This window comes from Salvelinus namaycush, chromosome 2, assembly GCF_016432855.1.
Source record: "Salvelinus namaycush isolate Seneca chromosome 2, SaNama_1.0, whole genome shotgun sequence".
NCBI classification, from domain to species: Eukaryota; Metazoa; Chordata; class Actinopteri; order Salmoniformes; family Salmonidae; genus Salvelinus; species Salvelinus namaycush.
The window spans coordinates 58,089,878-58,109,495 of record NC_052308.1 but is presented as its reverse complement, the minus strand read 5'-3'; the positions used below and the strand labels follow the sequence as shown (position 1 = coordinate 58,109,495).

Below are 19,618 nucleotides of genomic sequence, written 5' to 3'. Positions count from 1 at the left end.
TTTAGGACTAGCTGGCTAAGCTAACACAGTGTCCTGCGCTCCCGCCGGGACCAATTTTTGGAGCTGCGTATTTATTTATGGCAATCCCCTCTTCCTACAATTTGAAGTTTGCGCTGCACGCGATCCTATAGCTGTACAGCAAATCAGCTAGCTCACCCGACCTGTGTTGATTGACAACTTGCTGGTCTAATCAGAGTGCCGAGTGTGCGTTTCACTAGCCAATCTGCTGCAGGTTCTTTTTTTTTCTTACAAGGGCGAAACAGGGCATGGACTCTACAAAGTGTCGAAAGCGTTCCACAGGGATGCTGGCCCATTTTGACTCAGCAGTTGTGTATTTTTTTAGGAGCTAAAAAAACTGGCCAGAAACACAGACAGCTGAGAGATGTGATTGGAGTGAGGCCCTGCTACATGTAGTGTGTGCATAACTTCTCAACATAACAGCATATTTATTACCTTATTACTTTTTTTTTTATTGTAATACAGATTTACACTTGTCTCTTGGAAAATGATGTGCTGTATATATATATATAGTGCTTGACTTGAGCAGGAGCTCACTGGAGCTGAGTACCAGCACCTCATTTTCCACTGCTTGAGCTCCTGTTCCTCTTATAGAATATTAACTCAAAATCAGTGAGCCCAAAGCAAAGAAAATCTGTCCAATTGTATTACACAAATAAAGCCGCTGCTGGAACAGATATGAGTACTGCACTCTCATATCACAAGATTTTTTTTTTTATCTTACTAGAAACAATTTTATTACATCAAGCAGAGTAGTCAGTATAACACCTCAAATTCAATTAGTCATGACATTCACAATTTTACATGTAAATGCAAAGTCTTGGAATGCTCAACCGTCTCTAGCATAAATAATACTCCTTCAATTCAGATCATGGATTGTTCACCTGATGAGGCCAATATCTATAGCACGTCCTAAAATCCTGGATCCCAGGAAATTGTTTGCCTAGTCTCAGTCTCTTCGTAGCACACTATTTCATCTCCCGGTCTAAACTCGATGTCCTGATCCACAGAGAGGCCACACTCCATCCCTGTCTTCACCATCTGGACATCATCTTTGTGGTGCTTCAGTGCTGTCAAGGAGCCTGCAGGTAATACAAGACACCACACAGTTTTCACTCAATCAAGAATAAGAAACCAACTTTCACCAAATGTATTTGTGACTGACTCAAGAATAAGGGTGACCCGTCGTCAGAGTACATACAAAATAAGCCACAGGTTTATCACACGACATTATCTGTATACACCAAGCAACCGGTTTGACTAATTACCAGTATGGAGCATTGATAGTAAATACAGCATTTCACATAATTGAAAGTATAGTTTAGATATGCAGACGCTCCTAAAAGGCTTCTATGGAATGAGGTGCTCATTTAGATAAAATCCTATTTCATAAAGGAAAAGGTTAGATAGATTTGATCATTTAAAACACAATACAACCACACATGTGGATAATGCTTTTAAAATCGAGGACAAAAAACATATTACCATTGTGGTCCTCTTAAATAAATGTCTCAAAGAATTTACAAACATAAGCTACACAGTAGACCTAGCCTACTAGGCATACTTGGGTTACAGATCTAATAATAATTCATATATTTTGGAACTTGTATAGTGCTTTACAAAGAATCTCAAAGCGCATAAAAAGTAAAACAGACAAAAAATAGAAATGGAGACAAAGTATTAGGTCTGAAAAACGCATGAAAAGCCACCACATCTTGGCAGTGGTTAGGCGCATTCCCTGAACTTCCTCAGCTACCTCTGGACACAGCATCCAATCCTTGGTGTAATACTTCCAAACAGATTAAACAAAAAGTCACATTTTAATCCAAACAGCAAGCTAGCTAGCCAACAAGCCCAAATTTTGACTTTATCACAATCCTGCAAGTCTGAGAGTCCACAGGATATAGTGATCAAACCCTAGAGCAGCCAAAACGTCCCAAAATACATTTAAAAAATGCACACAAAAAAAACTTCAATAATAAACATATGTACAATATTTACAGAGCTCTCTGCCTAGGCTAGTGCCATGGCAACCATGGAACCAGAGGTGTTGGTATCTCCTTAAAAAAAAAAAAATGTATTTAAAAGTATCAGCTAGATATTGAACCTCAATAAGGATCCCTGATGAGTGACATGCCCTTTAGCTATTCGGTATGGTAGTAGGTCTTCACACTATCTTGCTTACCCTCCCAGATGACGTCTCGGCCTCGGACCAGTCGGAACTTCATCTTTCTATCTAGCTGACCTTTCTGAACTCTACAGCCGGCGACGGACACTTTCTTCTTCCCAACGGTCACGTCAAACATGGCCAGGACAGATGCCTCTCCTGGAAAGAGAAGACGAAGAAAAATACTTTAAATCCAGACGAGACAGAAATCGGTCTTCTGCTGTACCTAACCCCTCCGCTACACAAACACACATTAGGTTGAAGAGGCTGGAGCAGAGGGCAGCCACAATGCAGCGCCCAATGACCAGTTTAGGGGGTTAAGTTAAGATCACTACCACCAGATTTTTTTTTCTTTTTTCCCCCCACCCGTCAGAACTGGGATTCAATACAGTAACCCAAACGTTGTGAGATTCAAACAATACATTAGGGTTTCTAGCACAGTCTATTCCCAGTTCAGTGAAAAGACAGTTATCCAGTGTTTTTAAACAGCATGCAAACCAGCAAACAAAGCAACTAACACTACCGATATACAGGAATACATTTTTGATTGCGGTCAAATAGACATCCTTGCATGATTCACTATTTCTTCTAAAATAAGTTGAAATGGGGAAAACTTTGTGTTCCCACGTGTATGTGTTTGATTTACAACTGCATAGGATCGCCAAAAAGTTACAGAAAATGTTTTTCAATTCAAAGAATATTTTTTTTTCCTGAACTGAATTACTCAGAATTCAAATTAATATGGTTGGAGACTTAAATGATTCTTGTTAACGGTATAATTTACCTCACCTGTGTGAGTTGCAGGTGCCTACACAGTAAAAATAGCCATATGACATGTTTTGAAAGAGAACTGAATATTCTGCTCCATTGCAAAAGTGCCAATTTATTTGACCACTACAGTATGTCATTTTTGACAATTACTATGTCATGTGTATGTTTATTGATTTCGATGTATCCCAGGACTCCCAAGAACACTCGGTAACAATTGCCTGTGTTGACTATCCTGATTTATTAAATTAAAATACCACACACACACCGATCACATTCTCCTTTACAGAAGGCGGGAGTTTACTGCTCAGCTCGTCCTTTAGGTCGTCGATGAGTTTGTAGATAACTTTGTGCATCTTTAGTATGATGCCTTTCTTAGTGGCCATCTGCTGAATGGACTTATTGACTCCCACATTGAAGCCGTATATGGTGCCTGGTCATGGGAAGAAATAGCAAGTGTTACTATAACAATAAACAAAACATTTGTCAACATAAAGTAAAAAAGGTCTTAAAACATTTGTTTACTAATAATAAAGACTTATTTTTCATTTTCAAAAGTGTAAATATAGGGGATATAATAAAACACTTATATAACAGGTAAGCAGACAGATCGAGGGGATACAAGAGCACATGCTTGAAGTGACATTAAACAATGGAATGTGAGGGAAATAATATTTCGATTATATTTAACTGGTTAAAACATAGCCCTTTAAAAACTTGTACCCTTGGACGGGTTGAAAAATGGCACATTTGGGCACTGAGAAGCGCCTAAATTGGAACGCAGTGGCTGTACAGTAAAATATTATAAATGACGTCAGGGCTTAGGCTTCACAGCGCTGTATTGGTTTTGACTGACAGCCATTCTGAACATGAGCACTGCACGTGACAAGAAGTTGCCCCCATCCCTCCAATGGAGTCCAAATGTGCACTTCACATTTCCATATCATAAAACGAACCGCCCTTGCTGTCTCTGCCTGGCCGGTTCCCCTCTCTCCACTGGGATTCTCTGCCTCTAACCCTATTACAGGGGCTGAGTCACTGGCTTACTGGTGCTCTTTCATGCCGTCCCTAGGAGGGGTGCGTCACTTGAGTGGGTTGAGTTACTGACGTGATCTTCCTGTCTGGGTTGGCGCCCCCCCTTGGTTTGTGCTGTGGTGGAGATCTTTGTGGGCTATACTCGGCCTTGTCTCAGGATTGTAAGTTGGTGGTTGAACATATCCCTCTACTGGTGCAGGGGCTGTGCTTTGGCAAAGTGGGTGGGGTTATATCCGTCCTGTTTGGCCCTGTCCGGGGGTATCATCGGATGGGGCCACAGTGTCTCCTGACCCCTCCTGTCTCAGCCTCCAGTATTTATGCTGCAGTAGTTTGTGTCGGGGGGCTAGGGTCAGTTGGTTATATCTGGAGTACTTCTCCTCTCTTATCCAGTGTCCTGTGTGAATTTAAGTATGCTCTCTCTAATTCTCTCCTTCTCTCTTTCTTTCTCTCTCTCGGAGGACCTGAGCCCTAGGACCATACGTCAGGACTACCGGGCATGATGACTCCTTGCTGTCCCCAGTCCACCTGGCCTTGCTGCTGTTCCAGTTTCAACTGTTCTGCCTGCGGTTATGGAACCCCTACCTGTCCCAGACCTGCTGTTTTCAACTCTTAATGATCGGCTATGAAAAGCCAACTGACATTTATTCCTGATTATTATTTGACCATGCTTGTCACTTATGAACATTTTGAACATCTTGGCCATGTTCTGTTATAATCTCCACCCGGCACAGCCAGAAGAGGACTGGCCACCCCTCATAGCCTGGTTCCTCTCTAGGTTTCTTCCTAGGTTTTGGCCTTTCTAGGGAGTTTTTCCTAGCCACCGTGCTTCTACACCTGCATTGCTTGCTGTTTGGGGTTTTAGGCTGGGTTTCTGTACAGCACTTCGAGATATTAGCTGATGTACGAAGGGCTATATAAAATAAACTTGATTTGATTTGATGTCATATATATTTATGATCACCATGTTTGATGTAGTTAGAAGATTACATGGCGTCATACCCTGGGTTGTTCTGAACAGAATGAGCCTGTTTGTCTATTGTGAAGAAAATTTGCAGCGGAACACACACCTGACAGCACTCATGACTCCTTTCTACGTGCACCAAAATTAGGTTATGTTTCTCTGAACTGCCTTGTGAAAGTCTAACCACTGTAAGATTGTATTTCATACCTTATCTAGTCATGTTTGCTTTCGGCGATTTAAAAATGGTCCGTTTTTGGATTGTGTAAACAACAGTAATTGTGTGATGGCGGGGATGCAGGGTTGTGTTCCAAACAAAACAAGTATGCTTGCTCTAGATCTTCAACGGCACAACTAGGAGAGCTCAATGTCATGGAAGTGCATTGAAATGACTTTGGAGAAGTGTGTGGTCACGTCGGAGACACCAGTTAGTCCTCTCACTCTAACCTTTGTCATTTTATTGTCTTATGTTGCACCTACTCCACCATTTCAATTAATATTCTTATTATGTTACTGAATATATCCAGAGTATTTTCAGATTTCGTTATTGGCTAATGCTGTGAAAAGTACAGTAAATGTAAAATACACATACAATCAACAGTGTAATGTTTGGATTCAGTCTTTTGTCAGGTGAATTACTTTGTCCTAAACTTTGGTCTAATAATTTCCCAATAATCACCAAACTGTTCCCTTTCAATTGCCAACATGCTTATACCATTCAAATGTATTCTGTAAGAAACATCCATATAGGCCAATTCCCATGAGTGTAAAGGGTTAAAATCATTACAAAGAAAGTCTGTTGAAGTGAAAGTAAACCAGATGTGTTTTAAGTTGAGTATTGGATAATAATTCTTAGACAGAATGTACTCATGGGGCATTCTAACTACAGCAGTGATGCTGGCATTTTAGTCTTCTATTGAGACCAAACATCTCCCTTTTCAATGACATGGTGTGATGTGCTGAAGATGCACCTGAGAAGGTCTCGGCCAGGTTGAGATCGTTCTCGGAAACATCTCCGATGCCAAAGTGGACCACCTCCATCTGGCACTGGTTATGCGCATCGTAGCTCTCCAAGATGTTCAGGATAGCCTCGACAGAGCCATCCACATCACCTGCAGTGAAAAGACAAGTCGGTATGAAATGGCATATGCTTTATTATATTATTCATGGATTCTTTTTATATTTTGTGATTAATTTAGTTATTTCATGATGTATTTAATATAAATATTGAAAGATTATTTCTATTCTGTAATTGAATTGTCTAGCCATGTCATTGAGTTATTCAGATTAATTAATTGATCTAGTCACCTTTGACAATGAGTGGTAGTGAGAGCTCTTGGGACTCCAACTTCTCGCTGGGCCGCATGGCCATGAGCTTTTTGTTGGCCTTGTACAGAGCAGACTTCCTTTGCCTCCAGCTGAGGTGGGCCAGGGGCTCTCGCTCCTTCTTGTAGCTCTCTTGGTGCTCCCGTTGCTTTACCTCAATGGCTTGCATGTCCTCCTTCAGTTTGTCCTGTTCCTCCTGGTAGCACCGCCAGTCCACCACCTCCCTTGCTCTTTTCTATAGTTGAGTGGATAAAGATCGATAGAATGGGGTAATATGGTGTCACAACAGATATATTAACAGATGAGACAAAAACATAACTCAGAGCTCAGAAGTGACTATGGTCTGAGATATGCATGCAACGCTTGTAAGTCTGAATTGGGGCATTACCAGTAATAAGTAAGGAAAGACAATACGTTACTCTGGACCATGATCTCTCTTTTGACAAACATATCAAGACTGTTTCAAGGACAGCTTTTTTCCATCTATGTAACATAGCAAAAATCTGAAACTTTGTCCAAAAATGAAGCAGAAAAATGTATCCATGCTTTTGTCACTTCTAGGTTAGACTACTGCAATGCTCTACTTTCCGGCTACCCGGATAAAGCACAAAATAAACTTGAGTTAGTGCTAAACACGGCTGCTAGAATCTTGACCAGAACCAAAACATTTGATCATATTACTCCAGTGCTAGCCTCTCTACACTGGCCTCCTGTTAAGGCAAGGGCTGATTTTAAGGTTTTACTGCTAACCTACAAAACATTACATGGGTTTGCTCCTACCTATCTTTCCGATTTGGTCCTGCCGTACATACCTACACGTACGCTACGGTCACAAGACGCTGGCCTCCTTACTGTCCCTAGAATTTCTAAGCAAACAGCTGGAGGCAGGGCTTTCTCCTATAGAGCTCCATTTTTATGGAACGGTCTGCCTACCCATCTGAGAGATGCAGACTCGGTCTCAACCTTTAAGTCTTTATTGAAGACTCATCTCTTCAGTAGGTCCTATGATTGAGTGTAATCTGGCCCAGGAGTGTGAGGGTGAACGGAAAGGCACTGGAGCAACGAACCGCCCTTGCTGTCTTCGCCTGGCCGGTTCCCCTCTCTCCACTGGGATTCTCTGACTCTAACCCTATTACAGGGGCTGAGTCACTGGCTTACTGGTGCTCTTCCATGCCGTCCCTGGGAGGGGTGCGTCACTTGAGTGGGTTGAGTCACTGACGTGATCTTCCTGTCCGGGTTGGCGCCCCCCCTTGGTTTGTGCCTTGGCGGAGATCTTTGTGGGCTATACTCGGCCTTGTCTCTGGATGGTAAGTTGGTGGTTGAAGATATCCCTCTAGTGGTGTGGGGCCTGTGTTTTGGCAAAGTGGGTGGGGTTATATCCTGCCTGTTTGGCCCTGTCCAGGGGTATCGTCGGATGGGGCCACAGTGTCTCCCGACCCCTCCTGTCTCAGCCTCCAGTATTTATGCTGCAGTAGTTTGTGTCGGGGGGCTAGGGTCAGTCTGTTATATCTGGAGTATTTCTCCTGTCTTATCCGGTGTGAATTTAAGTATGCTCTCTCTTGGAGGACCTGAGCCCTAGGACCATGCCTCAGGACTACCTGGCCTGATGACTCGCTGCTGTTTTCAACTCTCTAGAGAAAGCAGGAGCGGTAGAGATACTCTGAATGATCAGCTATAAAAAGCCAACCGACAACCACTGTGATTATTATTACTTGACCCTGCTGGTCATCTATGAACATCTTGGCCATGTTCTGTTATAATCTCCACCCGGCACAGCCAGAAGAGGACGGGCCACCCCTCATAGCCTGGTTCCTCTCTAGGTTTCTTCCTAGGTTCTGGCCTTTCTAGGGAGTTTTTCCTAGCCACCGTGCTTCTACACCTGCATTGCTTGCTGTTTGGGGTTTTAGGCTGGGTTTCTGTACAGCACTTTGAGATATCAACTGATGTAAGAAGGGCTATATAAATACATTTGATATTAATATTTTATCAGTGTATGATGACTAGCCTTATGTTTTATGCTGCTGTGTGCAGAAGGAACATCAACATTACACGGTGATAAACTAAACTTAGTTGAATGCACTGACTAATGCAAAAAGACTGGAAGTAGTTATTTGGCATATCTAAAACTAGCGAATTAGACTGAGATGAACTTCTCTCGCTAGCCAGCCGGCTAATCAGCGAAAAAGCTAGGGGTAAACAAACAGTGACGTAAGTATAACGTGACAGGTTTACTGTCAGTGTTAGCAGGTCGGGTAACGCAAAGTGGCAGAATAAGTATCACTCAAATCACTTGTTGTGACAGCGAATTATGTTAATAATGAAGCTACTGAAAACGTTTATTGAAACTAACAAAAAGTGTCAGTAGTTTGCTTAGGTTGACGGCAAAGCTAGGCTAATTACATGGGAGTACTCTGCTCTGGGGCGTGGTCACACTAAGCCACACCTCACCGTGTGTATCTATAGTGCACCTGTGATGGCCAATACAGCGCGGCATGGAACGCTGCTTGTCCAATCAGCATCCAGGATCCAAACAAGCCGTTTTTAAACAATCTTCACTGCAAATTGAAGTGGGAGTAGTCAACACAGGGATTGACTTGGCCGGCTGCATACGTGACACGTCAACAATGCATGGTATTGGATCGTGGCTGAAGCAATTAATGAATCAGATAAGGTCTATTCCAACTGTATTACTCCTCATTCTCATAAATAAATAAAACATCCAGCTATTGCTTTGAGGCTGGCTTGTATGACTACCAAATTCGGAGTTGGCTGAATCACACAGGCTTTAGAATTCCTCTACTCTTCTAATAATGCAATATATGTCACCTCAGACTTAATCTCGGCAACACACAACCAAAATCTTGCCGAAACGCTGGCTACTGGATAAGGTTCTGGGGGAGAGGTACACCGTAAATAGGTGCACCGGAACAATTATTCCTCATCTCACGGTCCTAGGACAGACGTTACATTTATGTTATGTCTGTCCAGGAGAGATTACCTCAGACTCTACTTCCAGGATCTCCTCGCCGGCAGAGGGGAGCTCCTTCCACCCCACTATCTCCACAGCAGTGCCCGGCCCAGCTTCCTTCACTGTGCAGTTGTTCTCGTCAAACAAGAAGCGCACCTTGGCCCATGTCTTCCCTGCAACCAAAGTGCAGCCCTTTTTTAACATGCCTCGCTGGACAATTGCTGTCGTAACTGGCCTGCAAAACAGGAAATAATTTGTAAAAATGTATTTGTAAGCAGCATCTTATTGAACTGACATTCATTTAAAAATAGTTTAAACATCTTAAATGTTTACCAAAGCTATTTTTAATCTCCATTACTCCAATAATTTCACTCATATTGTAATGGACTATATGCATTTGACAATATAATGCTTTTAGGTTGTGATTTTGTGTGAATCTTGGCAGTTTTGTAACCTGATTAAATCAAGCTAGAAGGCTTGGTGCAACCATTCCAACAACCAAATGCTAAGCTCATGCTTCAATCCGTGGCTGTGCCATGGGGAGACCCACCCCTTGCCCTTATCCGAGCGGCTCTCGATAATGGTGCCCTCCACGAGGCCTGTCGGGTCACCCTTCAGCTCCATCACCTCCGCCAGGGTCACCGTGGCCTCTGCCAGCGCCATCAGATTGTCCCCCTATGGAATCATATTGTTGTTCTTTAAATTACATGGCTTTGGCATTATGCCCCGACTTGCACAAATAGGTGAATTAGGCTGGGGCCAGACATTTTTTATCCACATTTAGACAACTATTGACGGACACAAACAGACGGGAATGACTTAAGTGGGCAGTAGTGCTTGTATTAAGGCTGAACCATGTTTGTGGGACTGTCCCAACCCCCAAGATGAGACAAGGGGCAGAATCAAATTAACAAACAAACATATGCATACACACACACACACACACACACACATTAGGCTTGCTAAATGTCTGACATTTTGTTTCCCACCTGGTCTGCTGTAATAAATGAGTCCATTTTATATATTCAATGATATATTAAAAAAGTAAACCTCCTTCCTACGGATGAGGAACTAACCTTAAGGGCAGAAACGCGGATAGCCTGAACCTCTCCTCCATACTCCTCGCATACCACATCATGGGATAGTAGTTCCTGCTTCACACGCGCTGGGTCAGCTTGATGCTTGTCACACTTGTTCACTGCCACAATGATTGGTACTGCAGATACACAAAAAAAAAACACCAATTTTACTATTCAGGTACATAAAAGTCATACAATAATGAACTGTCATTAAATGAGCTCATTGGGAGCCTTGATCAGATCAACAATGTTATGTCTCGTTAGCCATGAAAAGGCAGTGATGATTTATACTGAACAAAAATATAAAAAACACAATATGTAACAATTTCAAAGATTTTACTGAGTTACAGTTCATAGAAGGAAATCAGTCAATTGAAATTCATTAGGTCCTAATCTATGGATTTTACATGACTGCGAATACAGACATGCATCTGTTGGTCCCAGATACCTTAAAATAATAAAAATAAAATAAAAAAGGTTAGGGGTGTGGATCAGAAAACCAGTCAGTATCTGGTGTGACCACCATTTGCCTCATGCAGCACGACACCTTCACAGAGTTGATCAGGCTGTTGATTGTGGCCAGTGGAATATTGTCCCACTCCTCTTCAATGGCTGTGCGAAGTCGCTGGATATTGGCGGGAAGTGGAACGCGCCGTCGTACACGTCGATCAAGAGCATCCCAAACATGCTCAACGAGTGATATGTCTGGTGAGTATGCAGGCCATGAAAGAACTGGGACATTTTCAGCTTCCAGGAATTGTGTACAGATCCTTGCGAAATGGGACTGTGCATTATCATACTGAAAAATTAGGTAATGGTGGCGGATGAATGGGACGACAATGGGCCTCAGGACATCGCCACGGTATCTCTGTGCATTCAAAATTGCCATCGATAAAATGCAATTGTGTTCATTGTCCGTAGCTTATGCCTCCCCATACCATAACCCCACCGCCACCATGGGGCACTCTATTCACAACGTTGACGTCGCCCACAGGAAGCCATACACGTGGTCTGTGGTTGTGAGGCCGGTCGGACGTACTGCCAAATTCTCTAAAACGACATTGGGGGCGGCTTATGGTAGAGAAATGCACATTCAATTACCTGGTAACAGCACAGGTGGACATTCCTGCAGTCAGCATGCCAATTGCACGCACCCTCAAAATTTGAGACATCGTGTTGTGTGACAAAACGGCACATTTCCGAGTGGTCTTTTGTTGTCCCCAGCACAAGGTGCACCTGTGTAATCAGCGTCTCGATATGCCACACCTGTCAGGTGGATGGAATATCTTGGCAAAGGAGCTCACTAACAGGGATGTAAACACATTTGTGTACAAATAAATGTTTTTTGTGCGCATGGAACATTTTTGGGATCTTTTATTTCAGCTCATGAAACATGGGTCAAACTTTACATGTTGCGGTTATATTTTTGTTCAGTGTATATAGATTTAAAGTGAACAGCAGGAATATGTGTTGTACATGATGCTATCGCCAGCTGCAGTTTGGATTGAATGCCTTCAAGTTACAGTTAGGGTTATTTAATCTATAAAAAATATTATGTCCCTCAAAGATGTTGCCCAAAATGTGTTATAGTCGCAGAGAAATACCAACATGAAATGACAGTACCTTGGGCTTTTTTGGCATGTAGGATGGATTCAATCGTCTGCTTCATGACCCCGTCATCTGCAGCAACAACCAGGATGACAATGTCAGTGGCCAAAGCTCCACGGGCCCTCATGGCGGAGAAGGCTGCGTGCCCTGGGGTGTCCAAGAACGTGATCTTTTCCCCCGAAGGAAGTTGAACTGCAGAGAGAAATCAGGATGGAACCTTCTGAAATCTGTGAAGATAAATCTAACCTCACCGAGAAGTTTGGTATATTCAAAATATGTATTGCTATGAGGCATTATAGCACCAGGTAGAGAAAGAACATTTACAGTTTAGCCTTTCAATGATCTGCATCGACAGGTGGTCTCAAGCGTCAAGCAAAGAGTGGATATGGGGGACAGGTCTGAGGGGAGCTGCCGGTGTTAATCAACATTTTCATACAATATTAATATGATTCCCTTGATTCATTCAGCTAGATTCTGTAAGATTCACTACTACTAGCAGCTAGTTTTATGATCACTAAACATTCCACAAAAAAAAAAAAAAAATATTGTGGAGTCTAGGTGTTTCCCTACCCAGGAAGGCCCCAATGTGCTGGGTGATGCCCCCTGCTTCCCCCGCAGCCACCTGGCTCTTCCTAAGGCTGTCCAGCAGAGTGGTCTTTCCGTGATCTACGTGGCCCATTATGGTGACGACAGGAGGACGAGACACCAGGACGGCCGGATCTGGTGGAGCTCTAGAATAAACATTGATTTACATTCAGATTCAACTTCTATTTTGTATGTTCATTCATGTGAAAATAAAAAAAGTTCATATTCAAGGTGGTATAACTTGGGTTTTATCCAGGTTTGAGCTTGAATGGGAATGTCAGTACATGGATGGTACTGAGCCCTTTCTACCCTAACGCCTACAGACGGCCAACAACCAATTCTCAAGGGGTTGTCCTGTTGTTTTGAAATGTCCAACATCTTGCTGATGGTGTCGGGGCCTCTGTCAACCAAAATACTCTATTAACCACCCTTCTATTAACCACCCTTCTAACAATCCGCCGACAAGACAGGTCTTGTACCTTCTCTGAGTGTCTTTGTTCTCACGCTCTTTGGACTCCACCAGCTTGGCCCACTTGTACTTCATCCCAGACCTCTTCACAACCTCCTTGATCCACTGCTCCTCCAGAACAGAGTGGGGCTCTAGGGAATCCAGGTCCACTGAGGTGTTGAGCAGAGCCTCAAAGACATGATCTGTGGAAGAAATGGTACGCTGTTCAAATCAGTACTACACGTTAGACCTGCGTTGTATTCATTAGTGTACACCATAGCGAAACGTTTTGGAATGGAAAACAAACACAAGCGTTTCTTATTGGACAAGTTTAATCATCTTGGAACACACTCAAAACTCCATACCATAATTCAGTAAAATAAATAATAACTTTAAAGACTATTGAATGATTATACACTGCTCAAAAAAATAAAGGGAACACTTAAACAACACAATGTAACTCCAAGTCAATCACACTTCTGTGAAATCAAACTGTCCACTTAGGAAGCAACACTGATTGACAATACATTTCACATGCTGATGTGCAAATCGAATAGACAAAAGGTGGAAATTATAGGCAATTAGCAAGACACCCCCAATAAAGGAATGGTTCTGCAGGTGGTGACCACAGACCACTTCTCAGTTCCTATGCTTCCTGGCTGATGTTTTGGTCACTTTTGAATGCTGGCGGTGCTTTCACTCTAGTGGTAGCATGAGACGGAGTCTACAACCCACACAAGTGGCTCAGGTAGTGCAGTTCATCCAGGATGGCACATCAATGCGAGCTGTGGCAAAAAGGTTTGCTGTGTCTGTCAGCGTAGTGTCCAGAGCATGGAGGCGCTACCAGGAGACAGGCCAGTACATCAGGAGACGTGGAGGAGGCCGTAGGTGGGCAACAACCCAGCAGCAGGACCGCTACCTCCGCCTTTGTGCAAGGAGGTGCACTGCCAGAGCCATGCAAAATGACCTCCAGCAGGCCACAAATGTGCATGTGTCTGCTCAAACGGTCAGAAACAGACTCCATGAGGGTGGTATGAGGGCCCGACGTCCACAGGTGGGGGTTGTGCTTACAGCCCAACACCGTGCAGGACGTTTGGCATTTGCCAGAGAACACCAAGATTGGCAAATTCGCCACTGTGCTCTTCACAGATGAAAGCAGGTTCACACTGAGCACATGTGACAGACGTGACAGAGTCTGGAGACGCCGTGGAGAACGTTCTGCTGCCTGCAACATCCTCCAGCATGACCGGTTTGGCGGTGGGTCAGTCATGGTGTGGGGTGGCATTTCTTTGTGGGGCCGCACAGCCCTCCATGTGCTCGCCAGAGGTAGCCTGACTGCCATTAGGTACCGAGATGAGATCCTCAGACCCCTTGTGAGACCATATGCTGACACATGCACATTTGTGGCCTGCTGGAGGTCATTTTGCAGGGCTCTGGCAGTGCACCTCCTTGCACAAAGGCAGAGGTAGCGGTCCTGCTGCTGGGTTGTTGCCCTCCTACGGCCTCCTCCACGTCTCCTGATGTACTGGCCTGTCTCCTGGTAGCGCCTCCATGCTCTGGACACTACGCTGACAGACACAGCAAACCTTTTTGCCACAGCTCGCATTGATGTGCCATCCTGGATGAACTGCACTACCTGAGCCACTTGTGTGGGTTGTAGACTCCGTCTCATGCTACCACTAGAGTGAAAGCACCGCCAGCATTCAAAAGTGACCAAAACATCAGCCAGGAAGCATAGGAACTGAGAAGTGGTCTGTGGTCACCACCTGCAGAACCATTCCTTTATTGGGGGTGTCTTGCTAATTGCCTATAATTTCCAACTTTTGTCTATTCCATTTGCACAACATCATGTGAAATTTATTGTCAATCAGTGTTGCTTCCTAAGTGGACAGTTTGATTTCACAGAAGTGTGATTGACTTGGAGTTACATTGTGTTGTTTAAGTGTTCCCTTTATTTTTTTGAACAGTGTACATTAAATTAAATCAGCCTTACCAAAGTCTTTGTTCATAGCTTCAGCCAGTGCAGACACCGTCATCTTCTGCTTTATTTCTACTTCCTGTTTGTCCTGCTTCGGTTTGACTTTCTGAACTTTACTATGGCCTTTACCCTAGAAAAAAAAGACATGAAAGAAAATGTTAATGGATCTAAAAGCATAAGGAAAGACCACAACCACATGATCTCTATTTTCAATAGAGATCAAGGCCTATTACATTTCTTATCATTTGCATTTACAGTGCAGTAGGAAAGTATTCAGACCTTGACTTTTTCCACATTTTGTTACGTGACAGCCTTATTCTAAAATTGATTGTTTTTTTCCATCATCAATCCACACACTTAAATATGACATTAACATAAGTATTCAGACCCTTAACTCAGTACTTTGTTGAAGACCCTTCAGCAGTAATTACAGCCTCGAGTCTTCTTGGGAATGACGCTACAAGCTTGGCACACCTTTACTTTGGGATTTTCTCCCATTCTTCTCTGCAGATCCTCTCAAACCCGGGCAGGTTGGATAGGGAGCGTCGCTGCTCAGCTACTTTCAGGTCTCTCCAGAGATGTTAGATTGGGTTGAAGTCCGGGTTCTGGCTGGGCCACTAAAGGACATTCAAGACTTGTCCCGAAGCCACTCCTGCATTGTCTTGGCTGTGTGCAAAGGTGAAGCTTTGCCCCAGTCTGAGGTCCTGAGCAGGTTTTTAATCAAGGACCTCTCTGTACTTTAGTCAGGATCGATGAAAAGATGAACAGAGCAGTCTCCCAGTCCTTGTCGCTGAAAAACATCCCCACAGCACGATGCTGCCACCACAATGCTTCACTGTAGGGATGGTGCCAGGTTTCCTCCAGTTGTAACGCTTGGCATTCAGGCCAGAGAGTTCAATCTTGCTTTCAACAGACCAGAGAATATTGTTTCTCATGGTCAGAGTCCTTTAGGTGCCTTTTGGCAAACCAAGCGGGCTGTCATATGCCTTTTACTGAGGAGTGGCTTCCGTCTGGCCACTCTACCAAAGACCTGGTTGGTGGAGTGCAGCAGAGATGGTTGTCCTTCTGGAAGGTTCTCCCATCTCCACAGAGGAACTGGAGCTCTGTCAGTGACCATTGGGTTCTTGGTCCCTTCTCCCCCGATTGCTGTTTGGCCGGGCGACCAGCTCTAGGAAGAGTCTTGGTGGTTCCAAACTTCTTGCATTTAAGAATGATGGAGGCCACTGTGTTCTTGGGGACCTTCAATGCCCCAGATCTGTGCCTCGACACAATCCTGTCTCGGAGCTTTACGGCAATTCCTTCAACCTCATGGCTTGGTTTTGCTCTGACATGCACTGTCAACTGTGGGACCTTATATAGACAGGTGTGTACCTTTCCAAATCATGTCCAATCAATCGAATCAAGTTGTATAAACATCTCAAGGATGATCTATGGAAACAGGATGTACCTGAGCTCAATTTCGAGTGTCATAGCAAAGGGTCTGAATAGTTATGTAAATAAGGTATTTCTGTTTTTATAAACATTCCTCAAAACCAATTTCTCGCTTTAATTGTGGATTGTGTGTAGATTGATGAGGAAACAATTACAATTTTAGAATAAGGCTGTAACGTAACAAAATGTGGAAAAAGTCAAGGGGTCTGAATATGTTTTTCTTCAACTTAAAACTTGCCCCTATGTCTCACCTGCTTAGTAGCAAGGAATCTGGCATGGTGGCAGGTCAGTGGAGGTGCAGGGGTCCAAGCTGGAGCAAAGATAGGGAAAGGGAGGTAGTTTGCAACCAGTGTAGGGTCGGTATGGGTTATCAGTCTCACCCTCCTTATCAGGGAGGTTGCCCGATTCATTTCAGTGCTAAAAAAAACAGAGTTGTTATTTTAATTTCACATTGGCATCTGCAGTCGTGCTGTACAGTAGGTTAACTACGGGGCTCTGCAACTACCATTTGCCATGCGGTTTGCTAGCAACGTCATGAAACAGGGCCTGTGGGTCCCTACATTTCCCACATCGAAAAACCTGAAGCCACCGTGCCTCTATTTCCCTACGTGGGAGCATTACGAACCGTAGGTTTTCACCATGTTTTGTTATTTCTGTATAACATAAAAATCAACACGAAGTTGGCTCTTTTACAATGTGGGTCATTTGGAAATAATGTTTCTTTCCCACCAATTTGTGGCCGTGGTCAAAGGGAATTCCTTATTATTACATGAATATCAACTTTGCATACTGGCTAACACTGCCATTCCAAAATGGCAGCAGTGGCTACTATTAACTAACATGATGACTAAAGGGGCAGTTTTCCAGGAAAATTTGCAGCATTTCAAACTTCTCGGTGGAGCAGTGCGGATAAAGATCAAATTTGAAGTACAGTGACATATTCCAGCCTTGCATTGAGGTATGTTTTCTGACATATCTCACGCTGACTCCACTGTGTCTTAATGTAACCATGATTGCGTTCTGACTCCAGTGCAGCTCAGTGTAAACAAGTGTAACGGTAGGGTCAGTTTCTTCTGGGAAGCTAATTTGCCCATTTAGTTTAATAAGGAACAAATAACATTTGAAAAAAATATCGAGCTAGGATTATAAAATCGAGTTCCAGATTGTCTTTATTACAGTCAGGCTGCAAAGATTTATAGAATGCCTGAAGACACTAGAAAAAAAGAACCTGAAACGCAACAGACGTGGTTGACCTTAGCACAGCTTGTGTTGTTGCACCCACTTCAAAGATGGAGGAAATGGGAAACTTGAACCGGGTTATCTGGCAAATCAAACCTTGACGCACTTTAGCCACGCCCGTACAAAATTGTTCTGTTACACTGCAGTTAATAACAGAGACTGTAAATATGGTTGTCAAACTCTGTGGCGACAGTGTCCAAAACACTACAGTTCACTGCACTGGACTTCATAGTAAGTTAGCTAACTCTAACTGGAGTCATTTTGGGGAGTTAGCTAGATGCCATGATTTTGTGTAGCTAGCTACCCACTAGCAATAACAGAAATCCGAGGAACTCACCTTGTGATTTAGGCTACCCCGTTTCACCACATTGTTAATGTGGTTTTCAATCCCATAAGCATTACACGTTCAGCGATATCAAACATCCATTTCAACCCTTCACAGGACGCAGCCATGACAGGTATCCCAGCAAGCATTTCGACAGTGTATTGGCCATAGAGATAGATGAAGGACTCATCGTTATAATTGTGCTATTATAGCGTCATTGACAACATGGGCAGCGCATATAGACAGAGGACTCATCGTTATATCTGTGCTATTAGAGCGTCTTTGACAAAAATGGGCAGCGCCATCGAGCCTACAACCCATAGGAATTCCCACCCAGTTGACAACTTTTTTACTACTTTAAAATGACGGAAGCAAGGTGGACGCCCATGCTAAAACGACCTTTTGGACACTAGAGGCTTCTATCATTCTCTATGGTATCGACTGGCGGAAAGGGAGAAGCGAGAGGACAGACTCCGTCCCAAATCTTTACGCGAGAAGCAGACCAAGTGGGGATTTTTTGTATAATGTGTCGAATTTGGTCAATATTAAATGTAATTGCTAAGTGAGGCGTATTTGATCGCATATAAGTTTCGTAATGTTTAGGTTGTTACGAATGTACTGATATAAGTTGAGCCAATGCTTATATGCCCTCTCATCGGCTAGAAGGTTCCCTTCTGCCTTTGCGGACATGTATGCCCATTGTTTGAGCAGACAGTCCAATATCTTGTCAATATATAAATAATCTTTGGTATCGATCTTCCTGGTAGTGTCAGGTCAATGGTTGTGATCGAAATGGAAGGGTCTGCAGTTCGTCTTTTTTTCAGTTGTGCTGCCAATCTCTGAAATAACTTTGACAAAAATACAACTTTTTACAACTACAGTCTGCAACATGTCAGAAAAGTACATTTTTATGAGTTGGATTGGAGTGTGTACATTTTTCTACCAGTACATAGACATATTTTCAGAATAAAAATTATTAAGCAATTACCATGTTGTCGGTCAAGTGACTCATAAGCAAAAATATTCAGCACAAAGACCTGCTGTAAGTGACATTGAAAGCAGCAATCTGGTGATGTTAGCCTACATCCACTACTTCGTCATCAGAGTAATCTGTCATGACTACAGTGACTTTTCCAAAATGTGGAAGATTTCCTGGAGAACATGAAAACAGCCTAACCAGCTCTGCTAGGGTGAGTAAAATGGCCAGAGTTTGGGTGGGGGCTAAAGCTTAAGATGATTCTTGTGGCATTGCACATGAACAATGGACCAAGCAAGCTGTACATACAAAATGGAAACGACACAGGAGGTCTTATTTAATGAAAGGGGTTGCAGTCTGCCGTGAAGCTTTCATCCATGTATACGGGTAAGAGAGTCTACTTACAGTTTGTTATTATACGTTTCTGATTTAGTCAGAAAGTTGTTTTCATTGCAAGTTAAAGCTTGCTGTTAGCTAACTAGCTAGCTGAAGTTCGATGGCTGGCTTGCTAGCTGACATTGAACCTATTTGGTTAACTTTAGCTAGCTATGACAATCGGTTTGTATTGCTAGTACTCTATGATTTGGGATTATAGTTAATTGTTTAGCTAGTTTATGTTAAAGTTACATGTGTCAACAAAAGACCCCAAGTTAAAGCTTCCTGTTAGCTAGCTAGACGTTAGATGGCTAGCTAGCTAGCTAACATTGTG

General features: G+C 43.2%; 1 protein-coding gene across 2 annotated transcripts; it reads right to left on the bottom strand.

Annotated features, from left to right (window-relative positions):
• Positions 1–464: 464 nt before the first annotated feature.
• On the bottom strand, positions 465–18,080 carry mtif2 (mitochondrial translational initiation factor 2). 2 transcript variants are annotated; one of them, XM_039015511.1, is made up of 14 exons: positions 17,946–18,080; positions 16,621–16,786; positions 14,954–15,068; positions 12,992–13,163; positions 12,498–12,658; positions 11,943–12,119; positions 10,317–10,456; positions 9,791–9,915; positions 9,271–9,475; positions 6,255–6,507; positions 5,918–6,058; positions 3,222–3,386; positions 2,204–2,344; positions 465–1,100 (listed from the first exon to the last, which is right to left on the bottom strand). In XM_039015511.1, the coding sequence occupies exons 2-14, from the start codon at positions 16,777–16,779 to the stop codon at positions 931–933; spliced, it is 2,124 nt and encodes a 707-aa protein (XP_038871439.1). In that variant the 5' UTR covers positions 16,780–16,786; positions 17,946–18,080; the 3' UTR covers positions 465–930. The 2 variants fall into 2 exon arrangements, with proteins under 2 accessions (XP_038871439.1, XP_038871447.1); XM_039015519.1 differs by lacking the exon at positions 17,946–18,080 and adding an exon at positions 17,623–17,703.
• Positions 18,081–19,618: the final 1,538 nt, after the last annotated feature.